This window comes from Synchiropus splendidus, chromosome 11 (genome assembly GCF_027744825.2).
Source record: "Synchiropus splendidus isolate RoL2022-P1 chromosome 11, RoL_Sspl_1.0, whole genome shotgun sequence".
Classification (NCBI taxonomy): Eukaryota; Metazoa; Chordata; class Actinopteri; order Syngnathiformes; family Callionymidae; genus Synchiropus; species Synchiropus splendidus.
In genome coordinates this window covers 5,704,449-5,722,416 of record NC_071344.1, presented here as the reverse complement: position 1 = coordinate 5,722,416, position 17,968 = coordinate 5,704,449, and the positions used below count along the sequence as shown (strand labels likewise).

Genomic DNA, 17,968 nt, shown 5'->3' with positions numbered 1-17,968 from the left:
CCACTGCGGTTTGGGAACGGCTTGAAATTCTTTAGGTGCAAGACGGCAAAAGAATAGCTGAATTAAAGGACCAAAAATGAACAATAGGCGATGTGTGTGTTGACGCTGCCGGTGCGGCGACTGTGTCCTCCATCTGAACTGAAGTCACCGCTTCCTCTTCCAGGCATCTCAGAGGACCAGAACAAGCACTTCCCAAAACTCATCTCATCTTACATGTGTTTATTTCCCCATGGCACAATCTGATAAATGTTCTGTGTCACAAAAAAGTCAAACTACAAATCGGTACAAGTATAAAAATATAAAAGAAAGGTCAGTTCATCACTTCGTGTTTGGTTTGTGAATGTAACAGCATTAAAAAAAAAAAGTCTAAAGTCTATCGCCTTGACGATGGTGGCTGCAATATGCAACATATTCTTCAGAACTTGTTCAAATTAAATCGCACGTACAGTATAAAAACGAGGAACCAGCGGTGCATGTGACAGTGATGGCTGAGTCAGCTTAAACAGAAAACTTATTGCACTGTTGGCACCTCAGTGGAGACTTTGTGTTACATAAGGATCCGAACTAAAGCGTTAAACTGAGGCTGTGTCCCAATGACTACATGCAGTTGAATGAGGATTCTACGTTTGGTTTCCTGTACAGGTCATCGCACAGATGCAGTGTGAATCAGTGTTCCAGACACCAGGTGGTTCAAATGAAAACAGTGTCAAATGTCCTTTCAAACAACCACGTCTTGGTTTGAAAATCCAGAGTACTGACATGAGGTCAAGTCATAGCACAAGGAGTAAAACCATGAAAACATAATGGGGTGAACAAAGCCTAGAAAGTTAAAGGAATGTAAAACAAAAGAAACTGTACATCAAAGCAAAGCTAAATATCTTAGTTCATAGTGGTGAAAAGCATCGAACCTCTCACGGATGGGAATCAGTCTAGCTGTATAACATTTTGGTGACTTTGAAGCCTTCAACTGTGACATCATAAAGTGCAGGTTTCTAAACTCAACCTGCAGATTCACCATTTTAGCCTCTACATCCAAAGTAATCCGTCAATTCTATCTCACCTAATTGCGGTCAGAATCGCTTTTTTAAAGTAAGTCTCAAGGAAGGCATTAGCATGTGCAGCCCCCTTCAGCGACATTGAGAATCTGGATGTGTTTATACTTCAACAGGAAGTCGTAGATTGGGAGCTTTAGAAATCTGGAAAGCAATTTTCGACAACTGGCAGCAGATGTTTTTCATGGCTACAAGGTTGTTCCACTCGGAAACAAACAAGCTTTCATTCGCAAATGGTCCAGTGATGAAGAGGAGGGATGTTTTAGATCCCAGAGATGCTACATTAGCATCCACTTAAAGCATAACAGTAGGAGTGCTGATGGTTTCAGCCCTAAAAACCTGAGACTGAACACACGCTGCTATGAACAACTAGAATGAATCAATGTATGTATCTATTTAAAAAAAAAAAAAGCTTCACTATGTCACAAAATAATATAGAAAAAGTAAAAATTATAAATAAAAAGCTATGGCATGTTTCAATGGCATCATATTCAAGTAATCTTGTTCAAGTCCCTGATACTTTAGTGGTTCATGTAAACATCAACACAGATGGAACCAACAGTTCATAAGAAGGCAGCAGCATTTCATATATATACACAAACAACGCGTCCACATCCCTTCACCATGCTGGTCCAGTCACATAGAGTAGTGTTCTGTTCTGAGAGCGGGAGACGTGAGAGGGGCTCAGGATCCTGCACCTCCACCCACCGCAGCTTCACACCGGTTTCAAGATAAGACTATCTCCATCCAGATTTACAAAACAGAAGCACGGCAACACAGAACAGGCCGCAACTTATGCCTCCAAAAAAACTTAAGAACCACCAACTCTCCATAGTTCGTCTTCAGTGGCTAACATGTAGTAAAAGTAGCACATTGATGGGAACATCTGTGAACCGAAAAACAAAAGGACGTCCAACACCTACGATGACAGACATGCTTCCGTTGTGCACTAGATTGAACAAAATGTAGACCCTGTTTTGACAAGAAAAATCACACTAAAGTGGCCATAATGTTGTAGCTTACTGATGCGAGTTCACGTGATACCGTGTAAGCAGCATCAAAGCTGGCTTCCTGAGAGGACACTCGGAGATGGAGATAGTAGTGTCTGAAAACCGGAGAGACAGAAGTAGAGTGGATGTGGTCAGGATCCGCTTGAGAGGAGGAGGAGGAGGAGGAGTGAAGGACAAATCCCAGTACTTCCACTTGGTTGGAATTCCCAGAGGGGCCCGTCATTCCTGACACATATCAGGTGTAGCGCCGAAGCTTTTCACAATGAAAGGCCCTGGATTCAACATTTCCAATGACTTGCACGTCACAGCCTGGTAAATATTCTGTCAAAGCCACTTGAGAGGAGTTAAGAGACATGAGGCAGCGGTGCCCGTGTGTAGTGTGCACTTCCAAAATAGGCTGGGCGATGTGTGAGCAGGCACTGGCTGAGGGGGTGCTGGATCACACCTCTGCTTTCATTTCCTTCACAGTGACAACAGTGTCATTCAGCAGAGCCATAAAGCCTGTTGAAATGATATCTGGCAAAGGAGGAGTCCATTTGTCACGTCAGTGTGATGACCTCCACCGGGTCGTTCTTGCCTTTAGACCTCTGCTTTCGCTTAAGGAGTCTCTGCGGGGGGGCGGGGACAGTTGGACACGCTGAAGGGGCCGGGCCGACGGAGAGAGACAGTTCTGAAAACTGATGTTTCGGGGGTGGAACCATTCCAGCGGACTCCCGTAAGGGTCCGAGTTCCCTCTCCGTCGCCTGGCGTCACCTGTCGAAGCAGCCGGCGGCGAAGGTGTGGTGAGCGCCGAGGTAGCCGCCACTGTAGGCCATGCTGAGGCAGTGGCGCGGCTCTCCTGCCAGGGCCATCTGCACAGAAATGGGCCCCTGGATGGGCAGGCCTCGTGCCCCCTGCTGGAGGCCGGACGTCAGACACGGGTAGGAGGGAAAGCCATTCCCCGCCGTGATGGCCGCAGCTCCGGTCAGAATCCCCATCCGGTGACTCTGAAGCAAGTCCTGAGACACGTTCACCACCGGCCCCAGAGCCTGGGAGTCGGCCAGCGCTTGCAGCTGCGACAGAGACGGGGAATGTTGGGAGAGGTGTGGGAAGCCATCTGGCTGAAACAGCAGCTGTGGTGTGGCGGAGGTGGACGAGGAAGAGGAGGCGGGTCTCTGGATGGCTGACACAGGGGAGAGGTGAGAGGTCTGAGGCTGGGACTGAAGCGAGGAGGATCTGTGGGGAGGGGTGGACTTGGCTTTGTTGGCTTCCTTGACATCGTTATCATGGGCTCTGTAAAAGGAGAAGTGAGAGACACGGGGGTTATTGGCCCTTCACAAGAGACAGCAGGAAACACGTGAACAACGGCAATAAAGGGGCTCAACTCCAGCTTCAGCTGATAGTACTGCAACCCACCAAGATAATTATTTGAACAGTATGAATTTACTTGGAAAACACGCGCCATCATTGTTTTGTTATGATCCGACCTGCAGCTTTGACGACGCTTCTCCCACAGAAAACCAATCCTGTGTGGAGCGGCGTCAGGTCAGCGCTCCGTTTCTGTTCAAAGGCATGACTCGCATGTTTTGCTGACCTGTCAGAACTCAACTTTGAGGTAGACCAGAGCGCTTTATTGTGCTTTCCTCACGGCCACATCTGGCCCTTTGACTACACCTGACATGTCATAATCAACTCACAAATCCAACGTTTAACAGCCTCCAGTCATATTTCACCTTACTTTAATTTTAATACTAATAGGTTGGGTTGACTTTCCATCCAATAAAACAGTCTTCAATCCACTTGCAAGCCCCTCAAACTACTGCTTGGAGGCTGACTTTAATGAGATGAAAGAGAAATGAGCTCAAGTGAGTGTTGTCTCTTACAGCAGCATGAGTTCAATGCACTGAGTGAGGTGGTCCCATGTGTATCCAGTCAGTAGGTGCAGAGCCGTTGTCCAGCTGGGAGAGATCTGAAGGCAAATCCGTGACGCTGCCACACACGCAGCAGCGACCTGAGATGGTCGGAAACTCAGGAACGCGTGGTCTACAGAAACACAACACATCAGGAATGCTGTCCGACAATAGTGACTTAAGTACGGCCAATAGTACTACCTTGTAGTGAGACCTCCAGGAAGTAGTGAGTGTATTTGTCCATGAAGGCCTTTGTCTTGGAGAGGGAGGACAGCGGCCAGCCGTTGTACAGGTCACCCTCCTGGACCGAGGCGTTGAGGTAGTAGTCAATGAAGTGGGCCGGCGTGGGCATGCACAGATTCCAGCCGAAGGTTTCCAGAAGCAGAAGCTCCATTTTGATCAAATCCCTTTTGTTCAGGACCAAGTTGAGGCTGCACATGAAGCCCAGTGAGTTCAGCTGCTCCAGTTTGGGCACACGGTCCTCTTTCTCCTCAAACTTGCCTTCAAAGAAAGGAAAACATTGTTTAGCACCAGGCTGTTTGTTTCCACTGCAGATATCTTCAATGAAAGATTTGCCATTTGTCAACAAAATGACTCGACAAACTTGACCAGACACTGGATCAAAAAACAGCAGATGAAATATGAAGGTTCTCCGGAGGCTATCCAGGGTAATGCGAGAGACTGAACCTCTGTTTTCTAAATTTGCCCGAAACTAGCTCTCCATCCCATGTGCACATGTGGTGGATGAAAGAAGAAGCTGCCTTTCAGGAGACAGAAATGCAGCTGCTTGTCAAGAATCAACAAATGATGATGGAAAAAACTGAAGGTTGAGCCCTTCATTGTGCGTTTAGCATTTTATCACAGATCCATGTCGCTGCTCAATTATTTGTGCTGAATTAGGTTTCATGTTAAGAATAAAGGTTGTAGTTTTTTGTTAACCCACACAGCACTGTATTTTTAACATTCTTTCATTGTAGTTATTTTGTTTCCTGCAGTCCTTTTATATAAATATTTTTATACAGTGTTATTTAATAGATGAGTGTATTAGTTAGCAGGAAGTAATCGCCACAAACCAGCCAAAACAATGGCAAGTGTGTGGGTTATGAGAGGACCAGTACAGAGTTAATACAGCTAGTGAAGCCCCAAGTTTTACTGCGCCCAGTAGCCAGCCTCCAACTACTTGACCCTGGATTACTTGGAAGCAATACAGGAAGTCCAAATACACCTGTTCAAGTTCAGCAGTGTGTCATTTATATGACCAACATCAACAAATATTTGCACAAGCAACTGATCAGGACCAGTGAAACAGCCTCACGCTGCTCTGCCCTGACAAGGGTCTGCAGCGCACATGCAATCAAGTGGACTATTACCGAACATCTGGCACAAAACCCACAGGCTTCCATGCTAACAAGCCTGGGAGGCGTCACTGAGGGCTTATTACACAGACCAGCCACTTCAAGAAGGTTTCAGCTCACATATTTCTGGCTCAGCCTTTTTCTTTTTCCAGATCCCAGCAGAAAGAGCCATCGCTGCGAGTCCCCACAGATCACCGTCTCCATAGCAACGGCCCAAAGGCCTCAGAGGTCTGAGCGACCCATGAAGTGTGGTGATTCAGCTTTCAATCAAAGAGTCTAACAAGCTTCTCACACGTTCATACTGCACAATGAAGGTGAGGAGGAGTCGGGATGTACAGCGGTTAGTTGGGGACTCGTGAACACATCCAAAACACTTGCTGACATGGATCTATTTAACTAAAAAAAAAGACAATAATGATGAGAAGTATGCTAAAATTGATGCGAACGCAAATGCTAAAGGCTACAAGGATATGGATCAGGAATGTCAACGTTTCCCAAGTAACATTTTATTGTAAGTAATGTGACACATTTGTGTGAAGACTACTCAGTGGGGGGCTGGGGGAGTGCGACATGCCGCAGGTGTTGATTTCAGCAGCGTCGAGTGTGATCTAGTAGCAAATATTAAAACAGGAAATTGAGTATTTAAGGAAGACCATTGGACGTTGGACAAAAAACTCTTGCTAAAATCCAACGTCCCACAAGTCACGGGCCTGAGCATGACTGGGCTGCACTCCTTATAAGAAGTAGTGTAGCAAGTGTGAGTTTTACCACTCATGCACCAGCTGATGTATGCGCATGGAGGCGGTTAGAGAAATGGATGGGGGTTCTGCAGCTCATTCGGTTGGAGGGGTAATTAACAAAGAGGCTGTAATGGCGTCTGTCTAACAGTACAGGAAGCAGAGAAAAGCAGGGCTGTTCACACCGCGGCTCGCTCCACAGCCTCGTCCACACTTGCCCTCTCACCCCTCATATCCTCTGGATGCAGGGCTGCTGGTGCTAGACTGCAATGTCCACACAGACGAGGTCATAAACTGCCATCAATACCTCCAATCTCCATATAAGCCCTGAGGCTTTGATCTACCGAGACGCAGTAGCCAACCTCCTACAGTCATTACTCTTTTGTTCAACCTTGTGATAGATGGAACAGAAAGCAAGCGCATGCCACGGCAAACTATTAGTTAGAAGGATGGCAGACAGATCTCACTACTGCTCGAACAACGGCCGAGGTGTCTGTCTCATAAAAAAAAAAAAGTGGTCGCATTTAATTTCAAAGAGCAGAGCAGCTGCCGCGGGAGGAAAAAAGGAAACATCAACCAGCTCGGGTAACGTTTAAAATTCTGCCAACACCAACTTAACCCTTTTATAACTGATGATTATTTTTATAGAAATGCAGCTGGCGCATTATCTGCTTAATAGGAACAAAATAGCTTCCTTATCCAACCGACAAATCAAGGATTGCCTGGATCTATTTTTGCTTCACATTCTTAGCCTCAAGGCACTTTAAACTCACTGCCGGCCACAGCTGGAGTTAGAAGCGCGAATGCAGACTGTTGTCAGAAAAGGTCCACTGCCACAAATAATCACTAACGTCTGACTTGTTGTAGCCATATTAACCAAAACAGAAACATTAAGAAAGGTAGAAGAACTAGCTGAAAAGTGCTGATTACAAAGAACAGCAATCCCCATTGTTACTTTTGAACTCGGTACCAACACTTGCCCCAAGGGCCCTGTTTCTTTGAAGGCAAATACTTTTTTTTAAGTATTGATTGTTTGTTTAAGTCGACTGTAAAAAATGCTTCATGTGCGTAATGTGCCATTAGTGTGGAGTGACAAACTGTGAGTGGTCACAGATGGTGCAAACAAGGCAACTATCTTTTTCTAGTTGAATTTCACAGAGAGTAGTAATGAGAATGCCATGTAATTCTGCAGCCTTCAATCCACCTGGAAGTCAGGAAAACTCAGCAGGGATCATGGAAATCCACCGCCGCCCTCACAAACAACTGGCCTTCAGTCCAATTCCTCAACAGGAAAGAATGGCAGGTAAGCATGAGAAAAGGTCATGCTAACAGTTGGAGGTTAAAGGTGAGAACCAGGATGCTGGAGCTCCTCCCTGTTGTACTGGTTTTGGATGCAGACAGTTAGAGATAGTCTACAACAAGGTAGTGATAAAGCAAAACACCTCAGGGAAGTAATTAGACAGCCTTTATCATGTGATAATCAAATTCAACCTTACAGTACTTCCTTTTAACTGACCTAGTTGTGTGTGCTCTAACTGACAATTATATCAGTATTTCAAGGGCTGGTCATGCTCCCAGCCTATATAATTCCCTTTTATGAGGACCAATGAAGTTCACATGAGTTTGCTCTCAAGCATGTCCATCAGCTATGAGGAGCATTGCTTACATAAATATATTTTTTGTTAATGCCTCCAGTACCACGCAGGCATACAAACAATACGGGTTCCAAGAGTGCCTCCAGTGGAGTTAAAAATGATATATGGATATATTTTATGAAAGTCCGCCACAGTTAAATGAAGCACAACGTGACTCAAAAAGAAGCAATCCTGTTAAACAATGAGCTACAGGCATCCACTTCTGTGCTAAAACCTTCCTTCAGTGGATCCCATCACATGCTACATCTGACCAGAAGCCAACAGGACTTAGCTGTTCATAAAGTTATGGTCAATTGGTAGACAACAAATATTTGTCCGTCTCAGGGATGGGACAATCCACTTCCTGTGCAAACAGTAAAGAATGTCATTGGACTTGCAAGAAGCCTTCACGAGAAATACAGTCTGCAGCCCAAAATAGGCAGCTTATATATTATATATGGGGCATGGACTCGGGATCGGGGTGCGCAGTATTGATTTACTGATATCATCGCTGCATTATACGTCCTCATGAATGGAATTCTCAGTGCTCATTTCAAGCTTTCAGTCGCTGTTGCAGCTTTCATTAGAAGTGTGAAATTGGTCGCAGCTCCGTCACAGAATCCGCGTGTAGCCACCGTTGGCTCCGGCAGCACTAACAATGCAGGGCCAAGTCAACCTTTGACCTTTCATGCTAATGCCTGGGTAACCGAGGAGAAGATCAGAAACCAAGAGAGGTTTGCATTCAGACTGATGCCATTAATTCAACCCAACGATGGGTATTTTGGTAAAGAGGTTCATATAAATGGCTTTATTCGAACAATTCTCATCATGTAACGCCTGGATGCTGAGGAACTTGATGGAATTGTTGAGAGAACAAAGAAAACTGCTAAAATATTGACACACAACATAATTAGTTTGATTATGCAGGCCCCCCATGAAAGCAGGTCTCCCAGAATTATTGTCAAACCCCCTCGAGGGGACTGAGGGGGGGTAGCTTCCTACTAATCTACATTTCAGGGGGCCCCCTGCTGAGCAGTTCAGCTCTTACATGTCCAGTTTCGCAGGCCACCATCTCGCTTTCCTTCTCTACCCTGTTTAACATCAGCCGCCAACCTTTCTTTGAAGTGTGTTCCACTCATTCACCAACCCCCTCTGAAAAAGTGGGGTGCTCTGACTGGTGGCTGGTTCCCAGGTTGCCCCTCAGCTCGTCCTTGACAAGGCGAACGGAGGGGAAACAGAGCCAGCGGCTAAAGAGGAAAGAGCCAGTGAATTTCTTAAAAACTCGAAGGAAACGCCGGTTTCTCCTGTTCACCCCGACCACTCTGTTGGTTAGCAACATTAGCTTTCCGCAAGTAATGCACACCAACACGGGCTCCCCTCCCCCTTCGCATGCAGGGGTCTGGCTGGCTGCTCGCATTGATGGTCTTTGTTTGAGGTCTGACTCGGAGAGCATATGGCAGGTGCCCCTCAGCGCACTGCTCCTCCCCACCCTTGGGCTGCGAGGCCTCCGTAAGTGCTCCATGTCGTCAAGATGAGTGAGCTTCACGTAGGTTTCACAGGATGCTCTTTTTATGTCCCGGACCCTCGGCTCAACCTGACTGACCAAACATAACAGCTGAATATAAGGGTCAAACAACAACACTGTCACTGTGAATGACCACAATAAACCATGGTTTTGAGCAAAAATAAACAGCACTTCAAAGAGTATTTTCAATGTATTATATACTGGAATATTGTACAGAGACATATTAAGTACAAACTTTAACATTTAAGTTGCGAAAAAACTGATCAGACCCAACATTAATAATATTATAGTAAGACACTTTTAGCTGGGGCATTACTGTATTTTTACACACATTTAAAGATTTATTTTAACTAAATATTCGAGTAAAATGAAGAAATTTATCATAACAATAGAATATTTTAAATGTGAATGAATGACAGGTTCATCATCTGCATTAATATAATTCAATAATAAATCCTGCATACCGCCCAGCGTATGATCGACTACATCAGCGCCACTTAGCAAACAAACTGTGAAGACAGCTCAATAGAAACACATTTGACTAATCTAATCTAAAATTCTTGCACTGGCCAGCAGCAGAGTGACATCCAAAATGTCAATTACCATAACAAATAGACCTGTGTAAGCAGAACCCCGACTTCAGGCACCGCAATCTGTCAGGAAGACAGATGTGATCCCGACAACACAGAGCTGGCAAACCTAAGGAAAACTTTGAAAAGATCCACTACAGCGGGGGGTTCTCAAACTTCATGTTTTAAACATCCTTTTCAAACATATGCATTTATAATTCTAAAGTTTACTAGATATAAGTATACAAGCCTAATTTAAGAAGGCACGCCGTAGGGACTGTGGTTTTATAAATGCCTACTGAATAATCCTCGTTGAAAAATCTGACCGCTCCTCCAGAAGAAGAGCTCACACACATTTGAATAAAGGGATTATGCGGCGACTGCTGAGAAACACAAAGAAGGTAGCAATTAATTAACCCGGCACAGAAGGCAGAAGATGTTTAAGAAAGACAATGCCGAGGCTGTCGAAGTATGCTATGGGATCTGGGGAGGCAGTTCAATAACTAGGCCAGATTCCACAGCACCTCAGGACAGATAAAAACCAAAGACAACTTGGAATCAAACGCCCTTTCAAGCCTTCATCAATCATGGCGGAGCCTCCCTGGAGGAGTCGCATGTAGTCAAGCAGAAAGGAGAGAGCCAACATCTCCAAGACACTTGATACAGAGAGTTGATAACGGAGGAAGCGCCTCTGTCCAGTCGCACACACGGAGGAAGCCCTTGAATATGCTGACGTTGACGCCGCAGAGGAGATGAGTCGGATTGCCTCGGCTTCATTACATGCGAGGCGCCCTCCCTTGGTCTGCGGCGGGCCCTGATCCAGACTTCCACTTTGACGGCATCATTAGTCTAATTACCCATGATGCCAGGGGCTGCATTAATGTACCGAAAACCTCACAGTCTGTTAATCACCAAACAGACAGAGACCCAAATAACTACCACACAGTCTGCCCTGTGCGCCGTCGTGGGGGAGAGGAGGGGTGATTTACAAACCCATTTCACATGAAAGACAATTTTATATGGGACGCACGTTGGCCACCAAGCATGAAAGTCTTTCAACACTGGCTGCTTGAGAAAACAGCCACTGGAAGCCAGAAACGGTTTCAAACATAAACAAAGGGTGTGACACACACTAAGATCAATCGATTACCAGCCGCTTGACTCCTGCAGACTCCGGCATCAGGGATGTGAGGTTTCAAATCAGAACTCTACTCAACACTGACAGTCGAGTCATTGACTCACAGTTTAAGTTGTGTGGTGGTGTGAATCTTCTGTAAGCAGCTGCTCTTTGAAGAGAAGCGAACAACAATTCGCCTCTCTTTTGATCTTGTACCTAAAAATAATTGCTTAGTGCTTGTTGCTTGACGTTCCGCTTCAATGGTTCGTTTCAACTACGCACATTTACAGTCAAGCAGAATAACACTGAAAAGCAAATTAAAAGCAAGAAAAACTTTTAATTATGCAATTCTAGTTAAACTGGCGCCCTCTAGTCGATGAACAACTTTGCCACTACTGGTCTAAAACAGCATAAGAAAAGAAAATGTAACTTGAATGTTGAAGTCAGCCCTACATTTGCCAAATTGCGTTGTCAACACGCTGGCTACATTTAGCAACATACTTTATGGTTCCATGAACAAAAAGCCCCAGTGGGGGGCAGCCAGAGGTAAGATCTTATGGACACAGCATCGGCTATGTCTGTGAAACGACTCTGAATGCGTGTTAGGCAGGATCTTCTTCTGAAGTCTTTACTGGTGTGTCACTCACAAAGCTGGAAGGTTTGGAGCAAGAGCCAGAAAAAGCATCCACACACACGCACAGATGAAAACAGCATCAGGCACAAACCTTCCAAGTGGGTTCCCAGTCTGGAGCTCTACGGAGCATCCGCTGTCATATCTTAACAAGATTTTAAAACCTAAGTTTAGATATTTGACAAATCCTTCAATTCATGTGTAGGCAGACCAACTTCATCCCGCCAAGTCCAAAAGTTGGATGCAAATAAATCTAACCGAAGATAAATTCCAAGCACAATGACGGTTGCATTTGCAGAAGAACATTGAGACACACCACTGACAAATCACATCATGATTTTTGCAATATGCATTTGCGGCCCTTGATCAAATTTCACATTTATGGCCAACAAGTGCTCCAATCAGCTCCAATTTTTCGGACTACATACACAGCCAGGCGAGCTCGTGTTTTCCTGTCAGCATATTCACTATATACTAAGAACCACCATTAACACATTAACACCAGTCTGACTCATTCAAGCTCAGACAAACTTGGGAGAGTTTGTTGAAGACAGAGTGAGCTAGGCTAAGATAAGAATATACTCAGCTGTTTCAAACCTTGTCGGCAGGTTTAAGAATGCAAGCGCCAACACTTGGGGCCCCACACATTCTCACCACATCAAAAAGTTGTAACCCCCAGATATAGACAGCAAGTAAACTTGAAACGTTTTAAGATCATCAAGCTGGTAAAATTCAGTAGCAAGCTTGAAAACATGGGCAGAAATGTGAACTTAATAGGCCTAGTTGGTTTCATAAAAAGGTCAATGATGCTAGAGTAAAACGGATGTGAAGAAGAAGCTGGCTTCAATTCGCAGCTCCAACGGTGAGAGCAAGACTGCGTCTAAATATAGCTCACGTAACCGGGAAGCCGGCTGAACCTTGGAATGACATTCACACTTCTGACAAGGACAGTCCAACCTTGCAACGGCTGTGTCGGCCTCAAGTACCAGCAGCCTCTGCTGGCGTGTTATTTACAGACAAGATCAGGGCGATAAATGAAGCCCTGCTGAGTTGAGAGTGATCTCTCACAGCCCGACCTGTTTTCTCTTAAAACAATGGTGCATTCTTTCTCAGCAACAGCTCTGGATGTAAACATTCATTAGGAGCACAAAAGAGCCGTTTAAAACACTCGAGGCCAGTCACTGATGGCGCTAACCAAGAATAGGCTAATGCAGATGTCAGGATTTGTCAAATACAGTTGGAAGAAGACGTCACTTCAACATGTCTAACATGAACACTGCATTTATAAAGCGACTTGCACTCACTAGCTAGCAGCAGGCACGAGAGGGCGATGACGTAAAGCTGTTTGACGGCCACATCATAGTGGTCCATGAACAGGTCCAGCAGGTAGACCGCCAGGTGACGGGCCGTGGGGCACAGCTGGTACCGGTTGCTCAGGATGGCCAGCAAGTCCGCGAAGTACCGCCGCATGCCGATCTGCGGAGAATGTGCCCGAAAGACTGGAAGCTTCAGCTCCTGGAGAGAAAGAACATTGGAATATCAGAGGGCGATGGGAGACAGGGGAGTGGGGGGGGGGGGTCAGCTCTCCTGGGGACTGCTGCGGAACATCTTTAAATCCGCACTAAAACTGTGTTTAAATCGAAATTCCTTTTCTGTGTCACTACCTCACCTTTCTGGAGGTTTTAATTGGGGTACAATTTGGGTCATTGCAGGGTCTCTGAATAATGTGCTAATGGTGTGAGTGAGGGGGTTGGTTAGGTAGTTGAGTGGTAGATAGGATTAGGTTTCACCCGGGGCACATCTCCTATTCATGTTCAATTAGCCACATGTGTTTCAAAGTGGAAGGAAGATACTCAGGGGTATTAGCATTGAATCAGATTCGGGTTTCTCCCCAATCAGCCACACAGAACACCCGGGCTCCAGTTTCTCCAACATTCTCTGAAACAAGAGACTGTTCACTCGCCGCTGCGCTTCTAAGCTGCTTATGCCAGAAATTGTTTTTGTGTTCAGAAATATTGAGCAAATCCCAGCCAAAAAAAAAAAGCTTTCAATTTGGGGACAGGAGATTGAGGTTGGCACTTTAATCTTCTTACAGCAAAGAAGTGAGGCGTCCTTTAGGAGTTTGTTGAATCAACATATTTGCCATCTCAGTAGAACAATAGCTGCATGGCTTGTTTTTAGTTTTGCTCCACCAAATTGATACCATCAACTTTACATTCCAAAAACACCAAATGCCCATTCATTCAAGCAGTTTTCAATCATTAAGAGAGAAAATGCTCAACAGCATTTCAAGCGACTTTTTCAAAAAAATATAGTGGCATGTATGTGCATACGTTTTTTCCTTATCTTAATGCCATGCAATTTAAGGGGAGAGAATTCCCATATTTGCCGCGAGGGTATCCGCCGTTTTTCTACTTTCTGTAAGAGAGGGAGTTTCACCTTTTGTTTTCCCCAAAATAAAGGTCAAGCGGCATCTGAAATTCAATTTCTTCTGCTCTGCGTAAACTGCATTTGTGTTAACCATAATCTGAGATTTGGACATGGAATTTGAAAAAGATTCCTGAATGGAATTCAAAAACAAATACCACCCCCCTTGGCCCCCAGTGGCTGCATATAACAGCTCCACCCCGGTGCCACAATCAAGCCCACCATCCCACCCCAAACTCTCCTCCCACATCTTCAGCCATGCCTCTGGTCCATCTGCCTGTCTGGGGGTACGAGTGGTGGGGGTGGCTGGAGGACGTGAGGTGCCTTTGTGGGGGGACCCACATCGTAATTAGGGATTCCACAGCTGCCTCTGGCTGATTTGCATGTCTGATAATTTGCCACATGCTACACACCGCTGCTATCTCCCACATCAGGGCATCACTGCTGCAGCAAACGCCATTAAGGCAGGAGGAGTGAGTGTGTGCGTGCGTGCGCCGCCCGGGCTATCAGAACACAGCAGAGAGGCCCTTTAATTGAAGTCACCTTTCAATGCTCGAGTACAGATGAAGGCATCATGGAAGACACAATGATAATACTAATATATGCTCAGTGAAATCACGTGCTGTGTTGAGCATTACAGTTTTGTTTCAGTTGCTACCCTTCTAAAACAAAATAAATATGCCTTACTAGTGCACCATAGCGAGCAAAAAACAGCACATTTCTAAAATATTTTTTACAATATTTAACAAATAATCTTGACAAACCATAGCAAACATGACCCAAATACAGAAGTAACATTTTTTGCTGGACCAGTAGCCAGTTTTAAACCAAGGATTTTCCATTAAAATATGATTAGTTTCTTAATCATTTTAAATTATATATATACATCAGGGGAAAAAAATGTAATCTTGTTAATTAAGGAATTTGCGATTAATTAATCTCAATTAATCATAGTTTAATGGTATAATAATATTTGCCATAAGAAGCCACATTTTTTAATTTGAATGAATTTGGTATATTAGTGAAACCAACGATGGACCCATACATCCATTTAAACAACAAAGTATTGTTTATTTTGCGTCAGTTTGACAATAGCACAATAAATCAGGATGTTGGCTAAATTCAAGTTTTTATATCACCGTATTTAAACTGAAGCTCTTTTAATGTCTTGAAAATATTTGTATAAGAATTTCAATTTTATAAGAACTTCAAATACAGAGTAGTGGAAACCCTGGCGATTGTGTAGCGAAAAACAAAAGCATCTCTGTTTGCTTTTGTTCAGGGATTCCTTCATGTTTGTTGTTGTTGTTGTTGTTATCATCATCCTAGCTGCCACCTGTCTTGTGCATCAGTGTGATCAGTGGACCAGGAACTCATGCACTTACAAAGGTTCCCTGTTGTCTGGAGAGCAAACTGTTAAATGATTTTAAATTAAAACGATTATATGCAATTAATTAGTCGTGATTAACTTGTTAAAGTCCCACCACTAATATATATATAGATCTGGTAGACATGCCCAGGATGTGTTTTCGTCATCATCGGTATCTCGCTCCAAATCAGCAACTAGAAAGCTAAATGAAAAGCAGGTCGCTTGATTCTTCTGTAAACACAAACGTGATGAGAACCAGAGCCTCACAGCCAAACAACAAATACAAAAAGTGATAAATGTTTGCTGCTGTCAGCTTGGATTTATCAGTGAGAAACCAAAGAACGAACGCAATGCGAGCATGGTTGCGTTAATTAACACATCCAAAATTAATGAGCCTCATAACTTGCATGTAATCTGATTTCAGACCATGATTACAGAGACAACTCGGCCATGTTTTCTAAATGACTCCCATTCATGCCGTTTAATCACTGCAGCGACATGAGGTAATGAATGACAATGCATTTTCTAGAAAGCAACATTTCTCACTTTCAGAAAGCATCGCACACAACAACAAAGAATACCACAATCTATGACACAACAGCATCTTTACTAGGAAAAAATAAATAAGAATGACATGAAATGCATTATTAAGCACATATTAACTTGGTCCTGAATAAAAAAACACCAAGCATGTTGATACCAATCTCCAACTACTCCATAACGCTGCTATCATTAAAAAAATAATAAATCAAACTTGCATGATGCAGAGAAACTTGGTTAGAAACTGAAGACGCTGTGTCTCTGTGGAATGCCTTTACTGTTCATTGCTTTGTACTACATCAATCCTTGTGTGAAGAAGTTTAGCTCCAGGCTGCAGACAAAACTCTGGTGCGCAACATGAGCCTTTCATGCATCTGGAACTACAACTCTAAATCGTATCATGCATTGAAATATCTTCCATAGGTCTAAGATGAGTGATGATTCCACATAAAAGAGTAAAGAAACTTGACATGAGGCAACAATATTTCTTTAAAAAACTTAAGTTCTGTAGAACCAGGAAGTTCAGTCTATGTAGTTAAAACAAACTTTATAACTGTCTTTGCCATTACTCACCTTTTCTTATTTAAAAAAAAATCTGTTTTTCTCTTATCTGCATTCATCCCTTCTTGAAATATGTTTGTAATCGTAAAACCAAGACAGAATAATCCCATTACTATTATAATTAAGTAGTGCACATGTAAAACAAATAAATGTTGTCATTAAAATTCCTAAACTTTATCACAAAATGCACCACATTGCAACCCAACTTGACTCAAGTCAATAACTGAACTTTGCTCTGTAATGTCTTGGGTTAAAGGATTAAAGGAAAATGCAGTAATCCAGGTGTTAATGCAAGATGGATTTAGAGTGTTTTTTATGTAAGCACAACAAACAGCTAACTCAATGTGTAGAGGTAAGGTAGGTCATAGATAACACACAGGAAGTAAAAATATGCCACTAAATAATTTACAATCCAAGAAAAGAGAGGATTTAAATGGAATGTTTGGGGCTCACCTTGATGCGGAGCGACTGATGGATATCGGCTGCGAGCTGTCCTTTCCACCATAGTTGCTCCCTTTCCATCTTTTCCCATCCAGAGGAGACTTCTAGGATCTCGTTTTCCTGCCCCAAAAGTAACGTGATGTGGCCAGCGAGCAGGCAGCACCTATGGCACTGCGCACAGAAATAACGCAAAGTGGATCAAAGTAGGAACGTGATCACAAAGGGACATGTGGAAGTTCAGCGTCGCCTTCAGTGATGGATTCAACAGTCTCGCGTCGGCGCAGACCAGTTCGTCTGACGAGGAATTTAAATGGCTCAGTTCAAGGCAGCGTCCACACGCTGTGGCTCGACTGAATATAATGATTCTATCAGAGACTCGTCTTCCCGGATGCTTCCAGTGAGACATCACGGCAGTGAAACAACCACCTCGGACGGACTCTTTTATTCTTACAGCGTGTATAAGTTGGTCGCCCACCGAAGCTACCGCACACTCGGGGTGGCTAAAAACAATAAACCACGCGGTGTGAAACTAAACCGCTTAAGATACAGCGTTTAAGCGACAAACAGAGGAACTTTTCTCGTGTATTTGGCTGATGCTCGTGTCACTTACCGCTTCGTCAGGAATGCCCCCCAGACCCCTTTGTCTCAGTCCGACATCCTGAATGAGAGAAGTCCTCTTCGGCTCAACTTTCAGACGCTTTCTGGGAGTAAAACGCGCCACTGGATTCTCCAAGCTACCAGCTATTGTTTTTCTAAACCGCCGAGAACCCAGAGAAGGGTTTGGCGGCGGCGTTTTCCTGCTGGTCGCACTTTTCCGACTGGTTCCAGTCAGCCGCTCGCTCACTCGCTCGCTCCCCGGTGGCTCGACAAAGTCTGTTCAGCTGCACCAGCTGCTGGCGTGCGAGGCTCGCTGCGCTCTACGTCAGGCTCCCGAGTGCATCATGGGAGTTGAAGTCTAAGGGGCGCCGACAGCGGCAAGCGCCTCAGATTCAAAACATAAGAAACACTTCACTTCACACTCACTAAAATCAATCCTAGTCGTAGATTTCCACGCAAGTAACAAGAAGCACTAACGAGATTAATAGTAAAAATAATAAATATTTTCGATTTT

At 44.3% G+C, this 17,968-nt stretch overlaps 1 protein-coding gene across 1 annotated transcript; it reads right to left on the bottom strand.

Annotated features, from left to right (window-relative positions):
- Nucleotides 1-57: 57 nt before the first annotated feature.
- On the bottom strand, nucleotides 58-17,714 carry ccnjl (cyclin J-like). The gene is made up of 6 exons (XM_053879865.1): nucleotides 17,468-17,714; nucleotides 16,870-17,028; nucleotides 12,824-13,034; nucleotides 4,153-4,452; nucleotides 3,925-4,084; nucleotides 58-3,334 (listed from the first exon to the last, which is right to left on the bottom strand). Exons 2-6 carry the CDS (start codon nucleotides 16,936-16,938, stop codon nucleotides 2,812-2,814), a joined length of 1,263 nt encoding a protein of 420 aa, XP_053735840.1. The 5' UTR covers nucleotides 16,939-17,028; nucleotides 17,468-17,714; the 3' UTR covers nucleotides 58-2,811.
- Nucleotides 17,715-17,968: the final 254 nt, after the last annotated feature.